We start from the raw sequence: 14,722 nt of genomic DNA on the forward strand, positions 1-14,722 counted from the left end.
GCGCTACGTTTGCTACACAGCAACTAAACTGGCGGGAGCACGATCGAGGCGCAGCAGCCAGAAACCCAGTAAAGCCACAGAACACCTGGTAAAGCGTGTGCAAAACACCGTTTCCGTTTCCTGTTGTACAGCGCCACCTCTGGTCACATACTTTAGTTCACGACGCCACCGCTACGCTTATTTCCGTAGCACTGTGGAAGGTACAGTTTCCCTTCTCTAAATTTGTATAGGTGTTCTGTGGGCCCGCTGCCACTGCTTATTTTCGTACCACTGCGGAAGGTACAGTTTCTCTTCTTTAATGTTAGTCTTTATTCTATGGTCGTACGTGCGAAGCCCGCGTGCTCGGCGACCCGTCTGTTTTGGATATAGCCCATGTTTTTGGGCTCCCGGCCTTCTCTATGCTTTTCTTGCGTATCGTCTGCATTTCGACACGGCACCACTGCACTACTGGACTACGGCAAGGTGAGAAATTGTGTTTGACAGTGTGCGGCGCAAGAATCAGATGTATGCGTTAAGAGACAAAGCCGGCAATATCATTACTAATATGAATGAGATAGTTCAAGTGGCTGAGGAGTTCTATAGAGATTTATACAGTACGAGTGGAACCCACGATTGATAATGGAAGAGAGAATAGTCTAGAGGAATTCGAAATCCGACAAGTAACGCCGGAAGAAGTAAGGAAAGCCTTGGGAGCTATGCAAAGGGGGAAGGCAGGTGGGAGGATCAGGTAACAGCAGATTTGTTGAAGGACGGTGGGCAGATTGTTCTAGAAAAACTGGCCACCCTGTATACACAATGCCTCATGACCTCGAGCGTACCGGAATCTTGGAAGAACGCTAACATAATCCTAATCCCTAAGAAAGGGGACGCCAAAGACTTGAAAAATTATAGACCGATCAGCCTACTGTCCGTTGCCTACAAAGTATTTACTAAGGTAATTGCAAATAGAATCAGGAACACCTTAGACTTCCGTCAACCAAAGGACCAGGCAGGATTCCGTAAAGGCTACTCAACAATAGATCATATTCACACTATCAATCAGGTGATAGAGAAATGTGCGGAATATAATCAACCATTATATATAGCTTTCATTGATTATGAGAAAGCGTTTGATTCAGTCGAAACCTCAGCAGTCATGGTGGCATTGCGGAATCAGGGTGTAGACGAGTCGTACGTACAAATACTGAAAGATATCTATAGCGGCTCCACAGCCACTGTAGTCCTCCATAAAGAAAGCAACAAAATCCCTATAAAGAAAGGCGTCAGGCAGGGAGATACGATCTCTCCAATGCTATTGAGAGCATGTTTACAGGAGGTATTCAGAGACCTGGATTGGGAAGAATTAGGGATAAGAGTTAATGGAGAATACCTTAGTAACTTGCGATTCGCTGATGATATTGCCTTGGTTAGTAACTCAGGGGACCAACTGCAATGCATGCTCACTGACCTGGAGAGGCAGAGCAGAAGGGTGGGACTAAAAATTAATCTGCAGAAAACTAATGTAATGTTTAACAGTCTCGGAAGGGAACAGCAGTTTACGATAGGTAGCGAGGCACTGGAAGTGGTAAGGGAATACATCTACTTAGGACAGGTAGTGACTGCTGATCCGGATCATGAGAGTGAAATAATCAGAAGAATAAGAATGGGCTGGGGTGCGTTTGGCAGGCATTCTGAGATCATGAACAGCAGGTTGCCATTATCTCTCAAGAGAAAAGTTTATAACAGCTGTGTCTTACCAGTACTCACGTACGGGGCAGAAACCTGGAGGCTTACGAAAAGGGTTCTACTTAAATTGAGGACGACGCAACGAGCTATGGAAAGAAGAATGATAGGTGTAACATTAAGGGATAAGAAAAGAGCAGATTGGGTGAGGGAACAAACGCGTGTTAATGACATCTTAGTTGAAATCAAGAAAAAGAAATGGGCATGGGCAGGACATGTAATGAGGAGGGAAGATAACCGATGGTCATTAAGGGTTACGGACTGGATTCCGAGGGAAGGGAAGCGTAGCAGGGGGCGACAGAAAGTTAGGTGGGCAGATGAGATTAGGAAGTTTGGAGGGTCAACATGGCCACAATTAGTACATGACCGGGGCAGTTGGAGAAGTATGGGAGAGGCCTTTGCCCTGCAGTGGGCGTAACCAGGCTGATGATGATGATGAGGGTGATGGCGCATTTTAAGCACATTTAGGCTTAGTTCGAGTGGCGCAGTTAGCGAAAAACAGCTCCGCCGTCCTGGCGCAGTTAATTTGAGTTAATGCCTCGTCCTGGGAGATGTTCGCGACGCTTTCTATGAGCCCCAACATTACTGTAACTTATTTCGGTAGTTTTTGGGCACGCTTGCCGCGCCCGGCTTATTGACGCAGTAAGCGAAAACCGGCTCGGCCGTGTGACGCGTTTGCGTGTGTACATGCGTGTACTACGTCGTAGTGCCTTAGGCCCCAACCAGACGTACGCGCAGCGTCGCGTCTAAACGCGTACGGCGTCAGGCGCGGAGGCTGCATCGCATGTTGACACGTGGCGGCGTGGAGACCTTGCACTGCTAGGTTTTTTGCGCCCGCACCGGAAGCTGCCGCTTGCGTCACCCGCTCGACGAGTCTCACGTGACGACGGCGAACCAACGTGACTTCCGGGACGATTCTTCGCGCGGCGTGCAGGCAGGCCCGCGGGCAAGCTGCGTGCGTTGTGATCGGAGTTCCGCGCGGGTTTCGGAATTTTATGATGGCAGCCGGTGAAGTCTTCAGCCGTGACGGGTGCATTACTAGACAGGTTTAGCTTGTCCGATATTCGGGTAAACGCAATCGGACGGGGCGTCGGGGTGGAGGTGTAAATAGGAGCGGCTTGCACGGTGCAGCCACCTGGTGGCGCAGAGCTCAAACAGACAGAAACAGCTAATATTCCAGTAAGCAAGTGTATTTTACTTTGCTGTCGGTGTAACTTTTTGGGCAGCAACACGATTACGCCATTGCCGAAAATTTACACTAGCAGCAAAATAGAATACACTTGATCAAGGCAATATTAGCTGTTTTTGGTCTGTTTGAGCTCTGCGCCACCAGGTGGCTGTACGATGCAGGCCGCTCCCGTTTACGGCTCCGCCCCGTCCGCTTGCGTTTACCCGAATACTGAACAAGCCAAACCGCTCTATTAACGAAATATTCATCGCCGAAGTTCGGGACATGACACGGCGTGCAGCACGCGTAAGGCACAGAGCACGTGAGTGATGCTATGCCGACGCTGCTGCAAGTTTCACTGGGTTCGCAATACCGGGTATTGAGCCGCAGTTGAGCTGACTGAACCGCTAGGAGTCCTGCAATATCGATCCTTTTTTAATATGTAGAAACAAACTTTAAGTTAAAACTTATTGTGTTTTATTGCCATCTTTAACACATTGCTTAACGTGGCCATTAAGCGAGGGGTGGGCTGCCTTGAAACCTATCAACACTTCGCCGCCGCGACGAAACGCGTGGCAACTCGTGCATCGTTTGGGTGCGCGCCCTCTTCCTCCGCCGGGCGCGTCGCGACGTCGAGTGAGCGCGGCGCGTGCGGACGTGTCCCAACGCGTACGTCTGGTTGCGCCTTAAAGCCGAGACCACACGTACGCTTGCGGACGCGCGCTAGCTCGCGTCCGCGCGCCTAGCGCCTGCCGCGCCTCGCGAGTAATATGGTGGCATAGAGTTTCTAAATAAACCCTAGAGGGAAATGTGGCGCTAGTGTCTACGGGGGTTCTCATGAGCGTTGGCTCAACCTACATGGGAATGATGGGAAGTACAGGCTTCGGATTGACTTCGGTCTTCAGACTAGTGACGTTTGCTTCTGGCGCAGTAAACAAAGCTATACTCAAATATTATCTCGTAAAATCTAATTCTATTTCTGCAGTATGTTATATAATGTACAACACGCTACATAAACTTTGTATGACTTTGAGATGGAAGCACGGTTTACTATGATTTGTCACCAGGACACACCAGGGTATGCATACTTGTACGATTCTGTTCTCAATTTAACGCCAAAGAATAATTATTTATTCATTTTTGCAACAGCAAAACAACCGTGCATGTACTTATATAAAAATACTCATCAAGTATTTCTAGAAATGAAAATGTCGTATTGTGACAAAGCGTTGCGCCCTTGAGCGGAATGCTACAAGTGTCGTCTGCTACGACGCCTGCTCGCTGCAAACGCGAGACTTTTCTCGCAGACGACAGGCACTTGCGAACTCTCTCGCTCTTTCGAAAGGTTGCGTCGGCTGTCACGATTGCTGAACGTCTTCAAGTACTTTTAAGCAGATCTGCTGCAGTGCTAGCTAGGACGCTAGTGGCCTCCTACGAGTATGCTTCATCATATTTTATATTGGCGTACCGCTTCCGAAGCGTTATAGCGTGGCTTTGCGGGTACACATTGTGCGACACTAGACTAGAGCTAGGAAGCAGCTATCTTTCCTACCACAAGTAAGTTTGTGTTCTCAAAGTCCTAAAACACGCATTTCAATGAGCACATAAACGAGCACATAATGAAGCCCTCAATAAAATTTGATTGTCAAGCCACTAGAAGTACAACTGTATATATCTTGTATCAGTAGCGCCTTCTTTTTCCTATTCTGAAGTTTCATAAAGCACGTAACGCTACAGTGCCAACCTAACGCACTTAACAAACCAAGGTCCAAACGCTCAAAACATGTTCTTTCAACGTTTACGATGCCGCCGCTTTCTCGTCACGGCTTCGACGCCACACTGCGACACAAGCATCGTCCCAGTCGCTGGCCCAGCGCGCTATCACCACTCCGAGCAACATAACAAAGGCAGGGAGCTTTGCGTTGCACTGCCCCACTGCAGGTTATAGCAACTGCGCTTGGAGCGAAACCAAAACTGCCAAAAAAATTCTTGTAGACTAGTTTGCCAGTCAATAGAATGCCAATCCGAAGCCTGTACTTCCCATCATTCCCATGATGGTTGAACGATCGCAGCGCCAGATTTGCCTCTAGGTATACTAATATGAAACTCTATGTATGGTGGTTTGCATCCACAAAGACGCGCGACAGCGCGCGCTCACTGGGCTCCCTCACAGACGCCTCGGCAGGCGCCGCTTCGTACTTTGTTACTGACAGCGTTTCAAGATGCTTCGATATTTATAAACGTAATTGTTATATTTTTATAGCTGTTAGATCAGTGCAAAAAGGAAGGAAGGGGCGCTACTCTGGACATTCCGCCATTTTCTTCGGTGCGTGACGTAGGCGCGACGCAAACAAAATGGCGCTGGTGGCCCAGTTTTGCTTACGTAACGTGACGCCAACTTGACGTTTCGCCTAAGAAACTGAAATGAAGGCACTGAATGTAGCGTTATCGGTGAAGCAAAACAGTTTTCCTCCGCAGTAAAAATAAAGCAGCTATCTCAAAGCTTATGATTATTCCGTCGAAAACGCTTCTCGCTTCCGTCGTCTGCTGCGTACAAGCCATCGTCTGCTTGAATAGCTAGGATGCGTGTCCCCGAAAAATGGAATGAGTCATCGCATGTTGGCGCCAACGCGCTTGTTTTCTTGCTTGAGACAACATACGCGACCTACCAGTGGTGATGCGCGCACGTTCTAGGCCACGTTATCGCTATCTCGTGAAACGCAAGTGACTCAGCCCGACTCGGCTGGCTGAGAAACGGCCGATATCACCGATAGCGTTGCGCGCGCCAGAGATATCCACTAGAGCGACGCAAGCGCCGGCGCTGCCATCTCTTGTTCATTTCGCTGGTTACTCGCACCGAGGGAGGAAACTTCAAGTCGCCGCCTTGCGTACATTTCTTTTTATAAATTAGAAAGAGGCCGTTGTCATAACTTTTGATTGTGCGAAAAGGCATTAATCTTGATTACAATACAAATGCAGCAGTGAAAAGTGGACAACATTGCCGAAAGTTTGCTATGTTCAACGAATATTATTTCGTATAAACGCGTTCTTTTAAAAAATGATGGCCCCAAACACAAATGCCAACACCACCCGAGAGCGATGCAAATACTATGAGCACGCGTTATGAACAAAAGATTTTCGTAGTGCCAAACGACGGGGAAAATGTGGCGATACGCATTCCTCTCGGCTGCCATTGCATATGGCTGCTCATTAGCATAATTCGCGCGGCTCGTCGCAGCAAAAATTATGGCGGAAAATCTCAGCAATGGCGGCCCAGCGCAACGTCAGGCATCGTCAAAATGACGTTTACGAAACAGCCCTTCCTGTGACGCTCCTCACGAGATATTCCTTCAGCCAATCCGCAAACTGGCATGGCGCATATCTTGGATCGCCACCACATATTCGCGCAATTGCAGATTCATTGCACTGGCTTCTGCACGCCACCGCTCACATTCTTTTTGAAGCGCTAACATCGCAATATAGCTGCCAAGGACCAAAAAAATGTATTAGTCCATAAAATTTGCAGCTCCACGTCACGTTTCGTCATCTTGATGAAAACGCAAAATTGCATTTTGCAATACTTCCGCTTCCCGGCACAAATTTCAAAACACGTGACCTCTCGACAGCCAATCAGAGAGTAAACATGGCGGATAATGGCGGCCGTGCAGCCGCCATGCGTGTCCAGAATAGCGCCCAAGAACCATATTCTTGCACGATATAAATCTGCTTCACTGAGAGTTGAACGCTCCGCGCCGTAGCTGCGTAGCCAGGTGCGCCGACGCGAGGCAACCCGAGCGCGCGATAAAGAGCTGTTCCCCGAGATCACGCCGCGTTTCGACGCGTACGAGCCATTCCGCACCGTGTGCGCATGCGTGGGCGCGTGAACGCGAGCTTGCGCGCGTCCGCAAGCGTACGTGTGGTCTGGGTTTAAGACAGACAAGTTTTCGCGCATTCTGTGGCCCCCAACATTATTGTAACTAGCGTCGTTATATTTGAGGTAGTTTAGAAGCACGGTTGCCGCGCCCAGCTTATTGACGCAGTTAGCGAAAAGCAGCTCGGCTGTGTGCCGCAGTTAGTTTCGCGTGTACTGAATCTTACTGGTAGAAGTTCGTGACGCATTCTCTGACCCGAAAAAGTATTGTAATTTATTTGGTAACTTTTTGGGATATCTTGAGGCTTGCTCGCCGCGCCTGGGGTTGTGAAGGTGTTAGCAAAAAAGCAAGCCGGCCATAGTGAGTTAGTTTTGCATGTACTGAATTTTAGTGGGACAAGTTTGTGACGCATTTTATAGCCCTGCAACAGCATATACCTTATTTCGGTACTCACGCTTCTCGAAAACGCGACGAGCGATTGCCGAGAGTGATAACACGGGAGTGTTGCATGCGCCGGCAGGACGCGTAAAAGATAACACGGAGGAGCTCAAGAACATGACATTTACGTATTCTGAGCGACTGAAAACAGGCTTTGCACCCACGAGTCTGACTTGAGTGCGATTAGAAGGCATTCTGCGAGCGTGTAACGTGGTCTGGCTGAGCCTGTGTGTGTACTTGGCGTACCATGGTGCGAGTGAGGCCAAGTTGTTTTGGAAACGCGCAGTCACCCGTGTATTTGTGCACTTAAAGTGCAGGAAATAATGCCCGGGAAAGGAGGGGTGCTTGAAAATCGGATGTTCAGATTTTATGGCATTGTTTGGGAGGAGTCTTTGCTGCGAAATGTACGTAAAAGTGAATTTATCTGTAATGCCGCTCATTCACCACTTACGCACGTTTTGCCTCTACACGAAATACTCCCGTTAGGTCAGTATACCAAAATGATACATGCTTGTAATTTACTTTCAGCTGATGGCATCCGGTGGAGCATCGTACGGCAACGACTGCTGCTTACCTGGTGCCACAACTTTGGATGAATGCAGAAGCCCGGAACGAGCATTTATATAGAGCAAAATAAACATTTCATCATTTCAGAAGACGTCTTTCGTTTTCTTTATGAAATTGCACCTGACAGATTCGGTGCAGTCTTGTAAAGGTCAATCGCAATCATTTCTACTTATTAATGAAACGATTCCACGCCAAGGCCACGCGAGGTTCAGCAGAAGCGAAAAAAAAAAAAAAAAAGTGATGAATGCCGCGTCGAGCAGCGGAGCCGGCGCGGCGTGTACCAACTGGTGTTCAGAACGCGCGCGCCCAAAACCGAAACCGGAAGGAGCCAACAACATCCGCTTGGTGTGCTACAGTCAATTCGGCCGCTGGGCTCTACGGGAGTGTCCGCTCTTGTTGAAATTTCTTTCTCTATGGTGCTGCTGTCATGCTAGCCGACGTGGTGCCCGTGGTGTGTGTGCGCGGCATGATCGCTTCTCTAGCGGTGGTCGCTCGTCGACTTCGTTCTCGCCGCAGTGCTGTCGTTTCCAGTTCGCGCTGCATGTCGACTACTACGCGGCCAAATGTCGACAGCTCTGGTAGCAGTGCGGCCGGAACCTTCTGCCTGGTCGACTATGACGTTGTGGGGTTCGACTTGGACAACACGCTGGCGCGCTACCGGTTGCCAGCGCTGTTCGAACTCATCCACAGAAGTGTCGGCGACTACCTTTCTACGAGCGCTGGTCACCAGCGGCCGGGCAACAGGTTGTGGGCCAGTGCGCGGGCATTCTCGCAGAGAGGTCTGCTGGTAGACAAAAAGCGTGGCCTCCTGGTCAAGTTTGACGCCAGCGGGAGAGTAGACCGCGCCTTAAAGGGTTTCAAACGCCTTTCAGATTCGGAGGTTTGTCTGGCTTATGGCAAGTCGTTCGGGAATAGATAAGTGGTTCACTGTTAGCGATCACCACTTTATATTGGTGAAATATTCTTTAAGAACACCATTCAAATTTTTTTTTTAGCGGTAACCTGTCTTGAATTTTGCGCTGATAGCGTGTATGCAGGGAGCTCGGCCGCAACGCAGCGCTGCGATGCCTCGGCGCAGGCTGCCACATTTGTGGTTCTCAGCAGACGACAACGTGTTCTGCCCGGTATTGCTGTGCAAAGGCATCTTGTTTTATCGCGTGTGGTTCCGCTTCGACAAGAAAACTACTATTAAATGTTTTACTGAATGTGCTCTGTGAACGTGAAATATAGTGAGCTTGGTGATGTAGTGGTGCGCTTTAGCTAAATATGTCAATTGATCTCCAGGTATACGCTTTTGGGTCCAGATGCATGAGCAGTGTATGGTGTGGTTCACACGCTTGTTCTAATAGGTCAGGAAACAAGCACAGAGATATCAGAATTCGAGGGTGAGATTCTGTGACGTTCTTATGTAACCGAATGTGTGCACAAGCATCTGCGTTTACGAGCCCATGCACTGTATTTAACTCCATCGGGCTTCAGCAACAGCCCGTATTCCTGCTGCGACTTCTTCCTAAATGCACGAAGGTACCCTTTACAGCAGAATATGAACAGCTTATCACCACAGTATTCTACAGGCTGGTGTAAAAGCATAATCGCACGTTAGCGATTTTGCCGGCGTTCATGGTGGTGCGCAAGCCTTTAAATTGCGATGATGAAGCTGGGCATCTGGCTTATTGCTATTCATTGCCCCGTCGATCAGTGGATTCGAGACAACTAGAAAATGTCGCTGGTAAAATGGTGTGCTAGCTAATTTGACTAACTTTTTCGCATTTTTGAATGACGATAACGACGTCATCACTAAGAAGTTTCACCTTCTGTAATAAGGGATGTGATCAAACTCTTGGAAGTTATGCACTTGAATGGTTGTGATTGCAATGTTTTGAATAGACTGCAGCTCAGCGCCGCACTTCGTTGACGTTTCACGCCCAGCGAACTACATTGATTTTGCATTCTTAAAAGGCCATGTCCTAGACGCAAGCTTCACGTGGTCAACTTGATTTCAAAACGACCACAACAACGTGCAAACAAACCGTGCGTCCGTTTATTTGGCTCGTTGCCGAAGCGAGGGCTACTTCCCACTGATGGCACAAGCTTTGCGTTCTTGCGGCTGCGTACTTAGTAGGGTGCATGGGTTTGAGTTCGAATGACTAAATGCGGCGGAGATAACACCCATCTTTCCTGCACTGTAAAAGCTACCCTCATGCATTTAGGAAGATGATGCAGGCATTCATGTGTGCTGTTGCTGAAGGCCGACAGAGCTCAATGCAAGCACACAGTACCTGCACAGCCGGAATTGCAGATGCTTGTTCGCACGTTTGGCTCTGTAAGCACGTTGTAAGAACCCGCCCTCGAAGGCTGACATTGTTGCGCTTGCTTCTTGACCAGTTATAAGAAGTGCGTGAACCCCACCATCCACTGCTAATGCATCCAGACCCACGAGCGCATACCCGGGGATCGATTGACATATTCAGGCAAAACTCACCTACACCACCAAGCTCAGTATATCGCACGTTCACACAGCACATTCAGTGAAACACTTAATATTAGTTTTCTTGTTGAAGCGGAACCACACGTGAGAAAACAAGATGCCTTTGCGCAGCAACGCCGAGCAGGACACGCTGTCGTCTGCCAAGGAGCAACCACAAATGTGGCGACCTGCGCTGAGGCACCGCAGCGCCGCATTGCAGGCGAGCTTCATTGCTTGCACCCTATACTGCAGTGCTGGGACATCAATTGACGTCATTGATCTCAAAATATTTTATTCCCTTTGGACAGCTTTAGTAGTGCAAAAAGAAAAAAAAAACACTGTTCTCTTTTTAATAGCTAATGCATCTGGTTCATTTAGAATGTCTTGTGTAACTATCAATGCTCTATCTCCCGCCAGTGAAATGATTATGGAGTGAATCAGTTTACTTGTGAGGCGAGTATGCTGGCTTATGCGTCTTCATGATTGACAGGGCCAGAACAGGTCTCTGGACTAACTCCGAACTGATTGCCAGTGTGAAAGAAGTATGGCGCAGCTGGCCTCAGGTTTGTGCAACCCAGCTTCTTGGGCAAACAAAATATAGAGCAGTGTCCTAGGTAGTTTTCACTGGGGCTTTGTGGAGGTATTTCACTGTGCAGTGAAAAATGAGTGTAATAAGGTTGACAAGGACCACGTGCACTAATTTATTTATTCGTACCTCAAGTACCCCAATTAAAGTTTTACATGATGGGTGGGCATATTTTGATCATATTTTCAATGAATGCCTTGAAAGATGAATGACTGGAGTGGTGCACTGCTTCAGCAGGTAGATGATTCCAATCTTTCACCGTTTGAATGAAGAAAGAGTTAAGATGAGCGGTGGTGCGAGCTGGAGGGGGATAAACCGCCTTTGAATGGCCATGACGGGATGAAGTGCGATGCGCAGGCGTGATGTCGGTCTGGTGAACGAGCGAGTGATAAAATTTGTGAAAGAGGCACAGTCTTGCTGTTTTGCGGCGGTGCTCTAGAGTTGGAAGGTTCAGAGATGACTTAAGTTTAGTAACACTAGTGTGGTAAGAGTAGACAGAATGAATGAACCATGCTGCACGATTCTGCATGGATTCCAGTGCTGTTGCCAGGTTAGATTGGTATGGGTCCCACCCTGAGCATGCATATTCCAGTTTGGGTCGAACGATTGTAAAATATGCAAGTAGTTTTACTGAGGGGAGAGCAAGATGGTTGATTACGGCGCAGGTAGCGTAGTACACGATTGGCATCATTGCTAATGCTGCAAATGTGCGAAGACCAACCAAGGTTATTGGACAAGTTAATACCTAAGTACTTATAAGAAGTCACAGCACATATTTCCGAACCGGCAATAACATAATTATCTGAAGTAAATGATTGGCGAAGATGGAATGTAAGTAGCAACGTTTTTTTGACGTTGAGGGACATTCGCCAATTATTACACCAAGTTTCAATGACGTTAAGGTCAGACTGGAGAGCACAGAACCAGCATCGTTAGTAATAGGATGATAGATTACACAAGCATCAGCAAATAAACGAATTTTGGACGAACTACGTATCATTAAGTCATTAATGTATATTAAGAAGAGTAGTTGCCCCCAGGACTGTGTGTTGTGGCACGCCGGAGAAAACGGGTGATAAATTAGACGAGAGTTAGTTAGCATAAACGAACTGTTGACGGTTAGTCAGAAAGTTGCGTATGCATTGGAGAACACAAGGGTTAAGATTAAGACGCAATAGTTTTAGGAAGAGCCGTTCATGAGGTATCTTGTCGAAAGCCTTTTGGAAATCTAAAAAGAGAGCATCTATGGGTATGTTTCCATCAATGGGTACTAATTCTTTTCAACTTGTCAGTATTCTTTCCCCGTCCTTTAAGTTCTCAAGAATGCAAGTGTACCAATTTTCCCAGCTGTCCATGCTAACTTCAATGCATATTTTCTTCAGGATTGCATTGTCAGTCCATTGTTGATTCATAATCAGAAACTTGCAGTGCAAAAAAAACTAGACAAAGGTACACATCCGCTGTTGCGCCAGGAGAAAGCGTAAACACAAGAAAACAAACAAGTGTAAAGTTTTCTTTCCCTGTTGGACCCTCTGAATGACACTGGGCTGATTCATTTGTGCAGGTCAAGTTTTGTGGCCAGAGTGCACTTTGCCAGGCCACCAACATACATCTCTCATTCATGTAATCAAGCCTAGGAGCTTTAAGCCTAAGTCTTTACTTTTGCCCGTTTGCATTCCATTCCAATGTGGTTTCGTTCCCGTGAAGGACTCGAGAAGGACTAGGACTTTCTTGAATGTCACCCGCAAGGAGCAACAGTTCTACAAATATCGCAGATGCACAGTTGCATATCAAACTAGCCCAACAGCTGGGGCTTCGCCGCACAACCAATGCCATGTAACGAGTTCGTGGTACAAATGATAATTTTTTCCTGTAAGAATAGCGGCCGATGTAGGTGAGTGGTGACCATAGCTGGTATGGCACCAAGCCCACTGAAGTGCGAGCAGTTGCTGTTGTGCCCTGTATCCATGCATAACAATGTCACGGTTGACTGTATGATACCTGTTGAAATGGCTGATGGGAAAACCAGGAACGGAGGGTAGCAAGAGGAAGCTGCGCAGCATTGGCTCTGCATTGGGTCATCCTGGTGTTCTGAGTAGTGGTGGGCGAAACTGTAAACTGCTGCATTTCCCAGCAGAGGGATGCCATGTCTGTGCGGAGAACTCATGGCAGACTAGCAAGAGCAGCCACAAGATGGGCCAAGGGGAGTCTGCGAAAATAATAGGCGATGCAGGTAAGGGACGGCCATAGCTGGTGTGCCACCAAGCTCACTGAAGTGTGCGCTGATGTCCGGTTTTTTATCCTTGCATAATTGCGTCATGATTGGTGATGCATGTTGCAAAGGGTTGGGAAAACCAGGGACGGCAGGTAGAAGAAGGAAAGTGTGCAGCATTTGTTCTGCATCAGGAAACGATTGTCTGGTAGTGGTGGGTGGAACTGTAAACTGTGCTTCCCAGTGAAGGGATACCATGTCTTTGCCGGCAGCGCATGGCAGAGCAGTAAGAGCAGCCAGAATACAGGCCAAGGGGAGTCTGTGCAAGGATAACAGGCAATGCAGGCCATGGTTGGTGCGCCACCAAGCCGGCCCTGGCTTGTGGCCCAGTGTACATCAGAGTACGATACCCAATCATCGTCACACAAGTTTCCTGCGAGATGGCACCACTTTGCCATTTTATAAGGTGGTGACAGCTGAATGAAGGACATTCGGAGAACGGTAGAATGATATGGAGGCAGGAGGGAGGAGTTACACACAGAAAGTATTGCTAGGAGCAGTTGGAAAGGGGAGGCAAAGGACAATGGTGCACCTGCAGCTTGCTCACTTTTCATCGCAAGCTCATTTTCAGCCCTTAGATGCCGCTCGCTGAGTGCGTTTGATTAACGTGCGTCTGCTCGCCTTTGAACAAATGTATGGATGTGCATGCACAAAGCTGCCGGAGCTCTAGCCTCACAAAATATGTGCTCATCGTGTCGGGTATATTCGTGGTGCCTGGTAGCTTCGAGGGTTTTGTTTATGCTGCACTGCAGCATATGCCTCGCATGCTTGCCGTTGCTTCACTCCGAGCAAAACTAACAAAAGGGTGCATATTTAGGGACTTGTATTTGTGAATGTGCAGGAAAGGTGTCACTGCTCCTTAGAATACATATTTCCTTTTCATTTTATGACTGATTCCTATAAACGGGGATAGTCAATTTTTTTTGTTGGCCTCGTTTAATGAGTGTCGGTGGCTTACTACATTCTGTTGTGGTGTGCTCGTTACTGACTAGTATTGCTGGCTTGGTAAGCCAGGCCAGCAATAACTGTGATACTAACTGCAAGTGATACTAACTGGTGTTTTAGATTTCACTCTCGGCTAAGCACAGGTTTGGCATTCCCAATTTAGTAAAATTAAACTTGACCTTTTCTGTGCATTTCAAGTCGTTTGCAGCACATTCTGCTTGTCCAATAATGAGCAGTGACACTACAGTAAGCCATAAAGCATGGCCTTGGAGATAATGGCATTACATGCTGCTGAATTAGTGGAATGTGACTGTCTTTGAAGCCTTGCAAAACTTAGTGCGTGCTTGGAACTGTGTTACTCTATTATGAGGTTGGACAGACCATAATATAAACATAATGTATATTACCTCCTGACCTGTTTCGCTATTGCATCTAAGCTGTGTCACCAATACAGGGCAGTTCCTACAGATACTTCTGCATTCCTTCTAATGCTATGTCCAATGCTTTTCATTGCTCCGAGGGAGCCATCACCTTGGTATGGACATACCGTATTGCCATGTTATCTAAAAGAGACAAATATTGTGTCAAGCTATCAACGTTCAAATAAGCATCAGCATTTTTCAGTGGGCTTTGTGTTAATAGAAAATTTCAATCTAGGCTTCTGGTCCTCTTGCTCGTAGCAGGT

The 14,722-nt window shown here is 47.7% G+C and overlaps 1 protein-coding gene across 3 annotated transcripts in view; it reads left to right on the plus strand.

Moving 5' to 3' along the window:
- The first annotated feature begins 323 nt into the window (after nt 1–323).
- Nt5a (5' nucleotidase A) overlaps nt 324–14,722 on the plus strand; it is a 120,202-nt gene continuing 105,803 nt past the window's right edge. For all 3 annotated transcript variants that reach the window (XM_055073234.2, XM_050182406.3, XM_055073233.2), the window contains exons 1-2: nt 324–462; nt 7,729–8,647. In XM_055073234.2, coding sequence (XP_054929209.1) covers nt 8,195–8,647 — 453 coding nt within the window. In that variant the 5' untranslated portion in view covers nt 324–462; nt 7,729–8,194. The remainder of the gene's footprint in view (nt 463–7,728; nt 8,648–14,722) is intronic.

Source organism: Dermacentor andersoni, chromosome 7 (genome assembly GCF_023375885.2).
Source record: "Dermacentor andersoni chromosome 7, qqDerAnde1_hic_scaffold, whole genome shotgun sequence".
NCBI lineage: Eukaryota > Metazoa > Arthropoda > Arachnida > Ixodida > Ixodidae > Dermacentor > Dermacentor andersoni.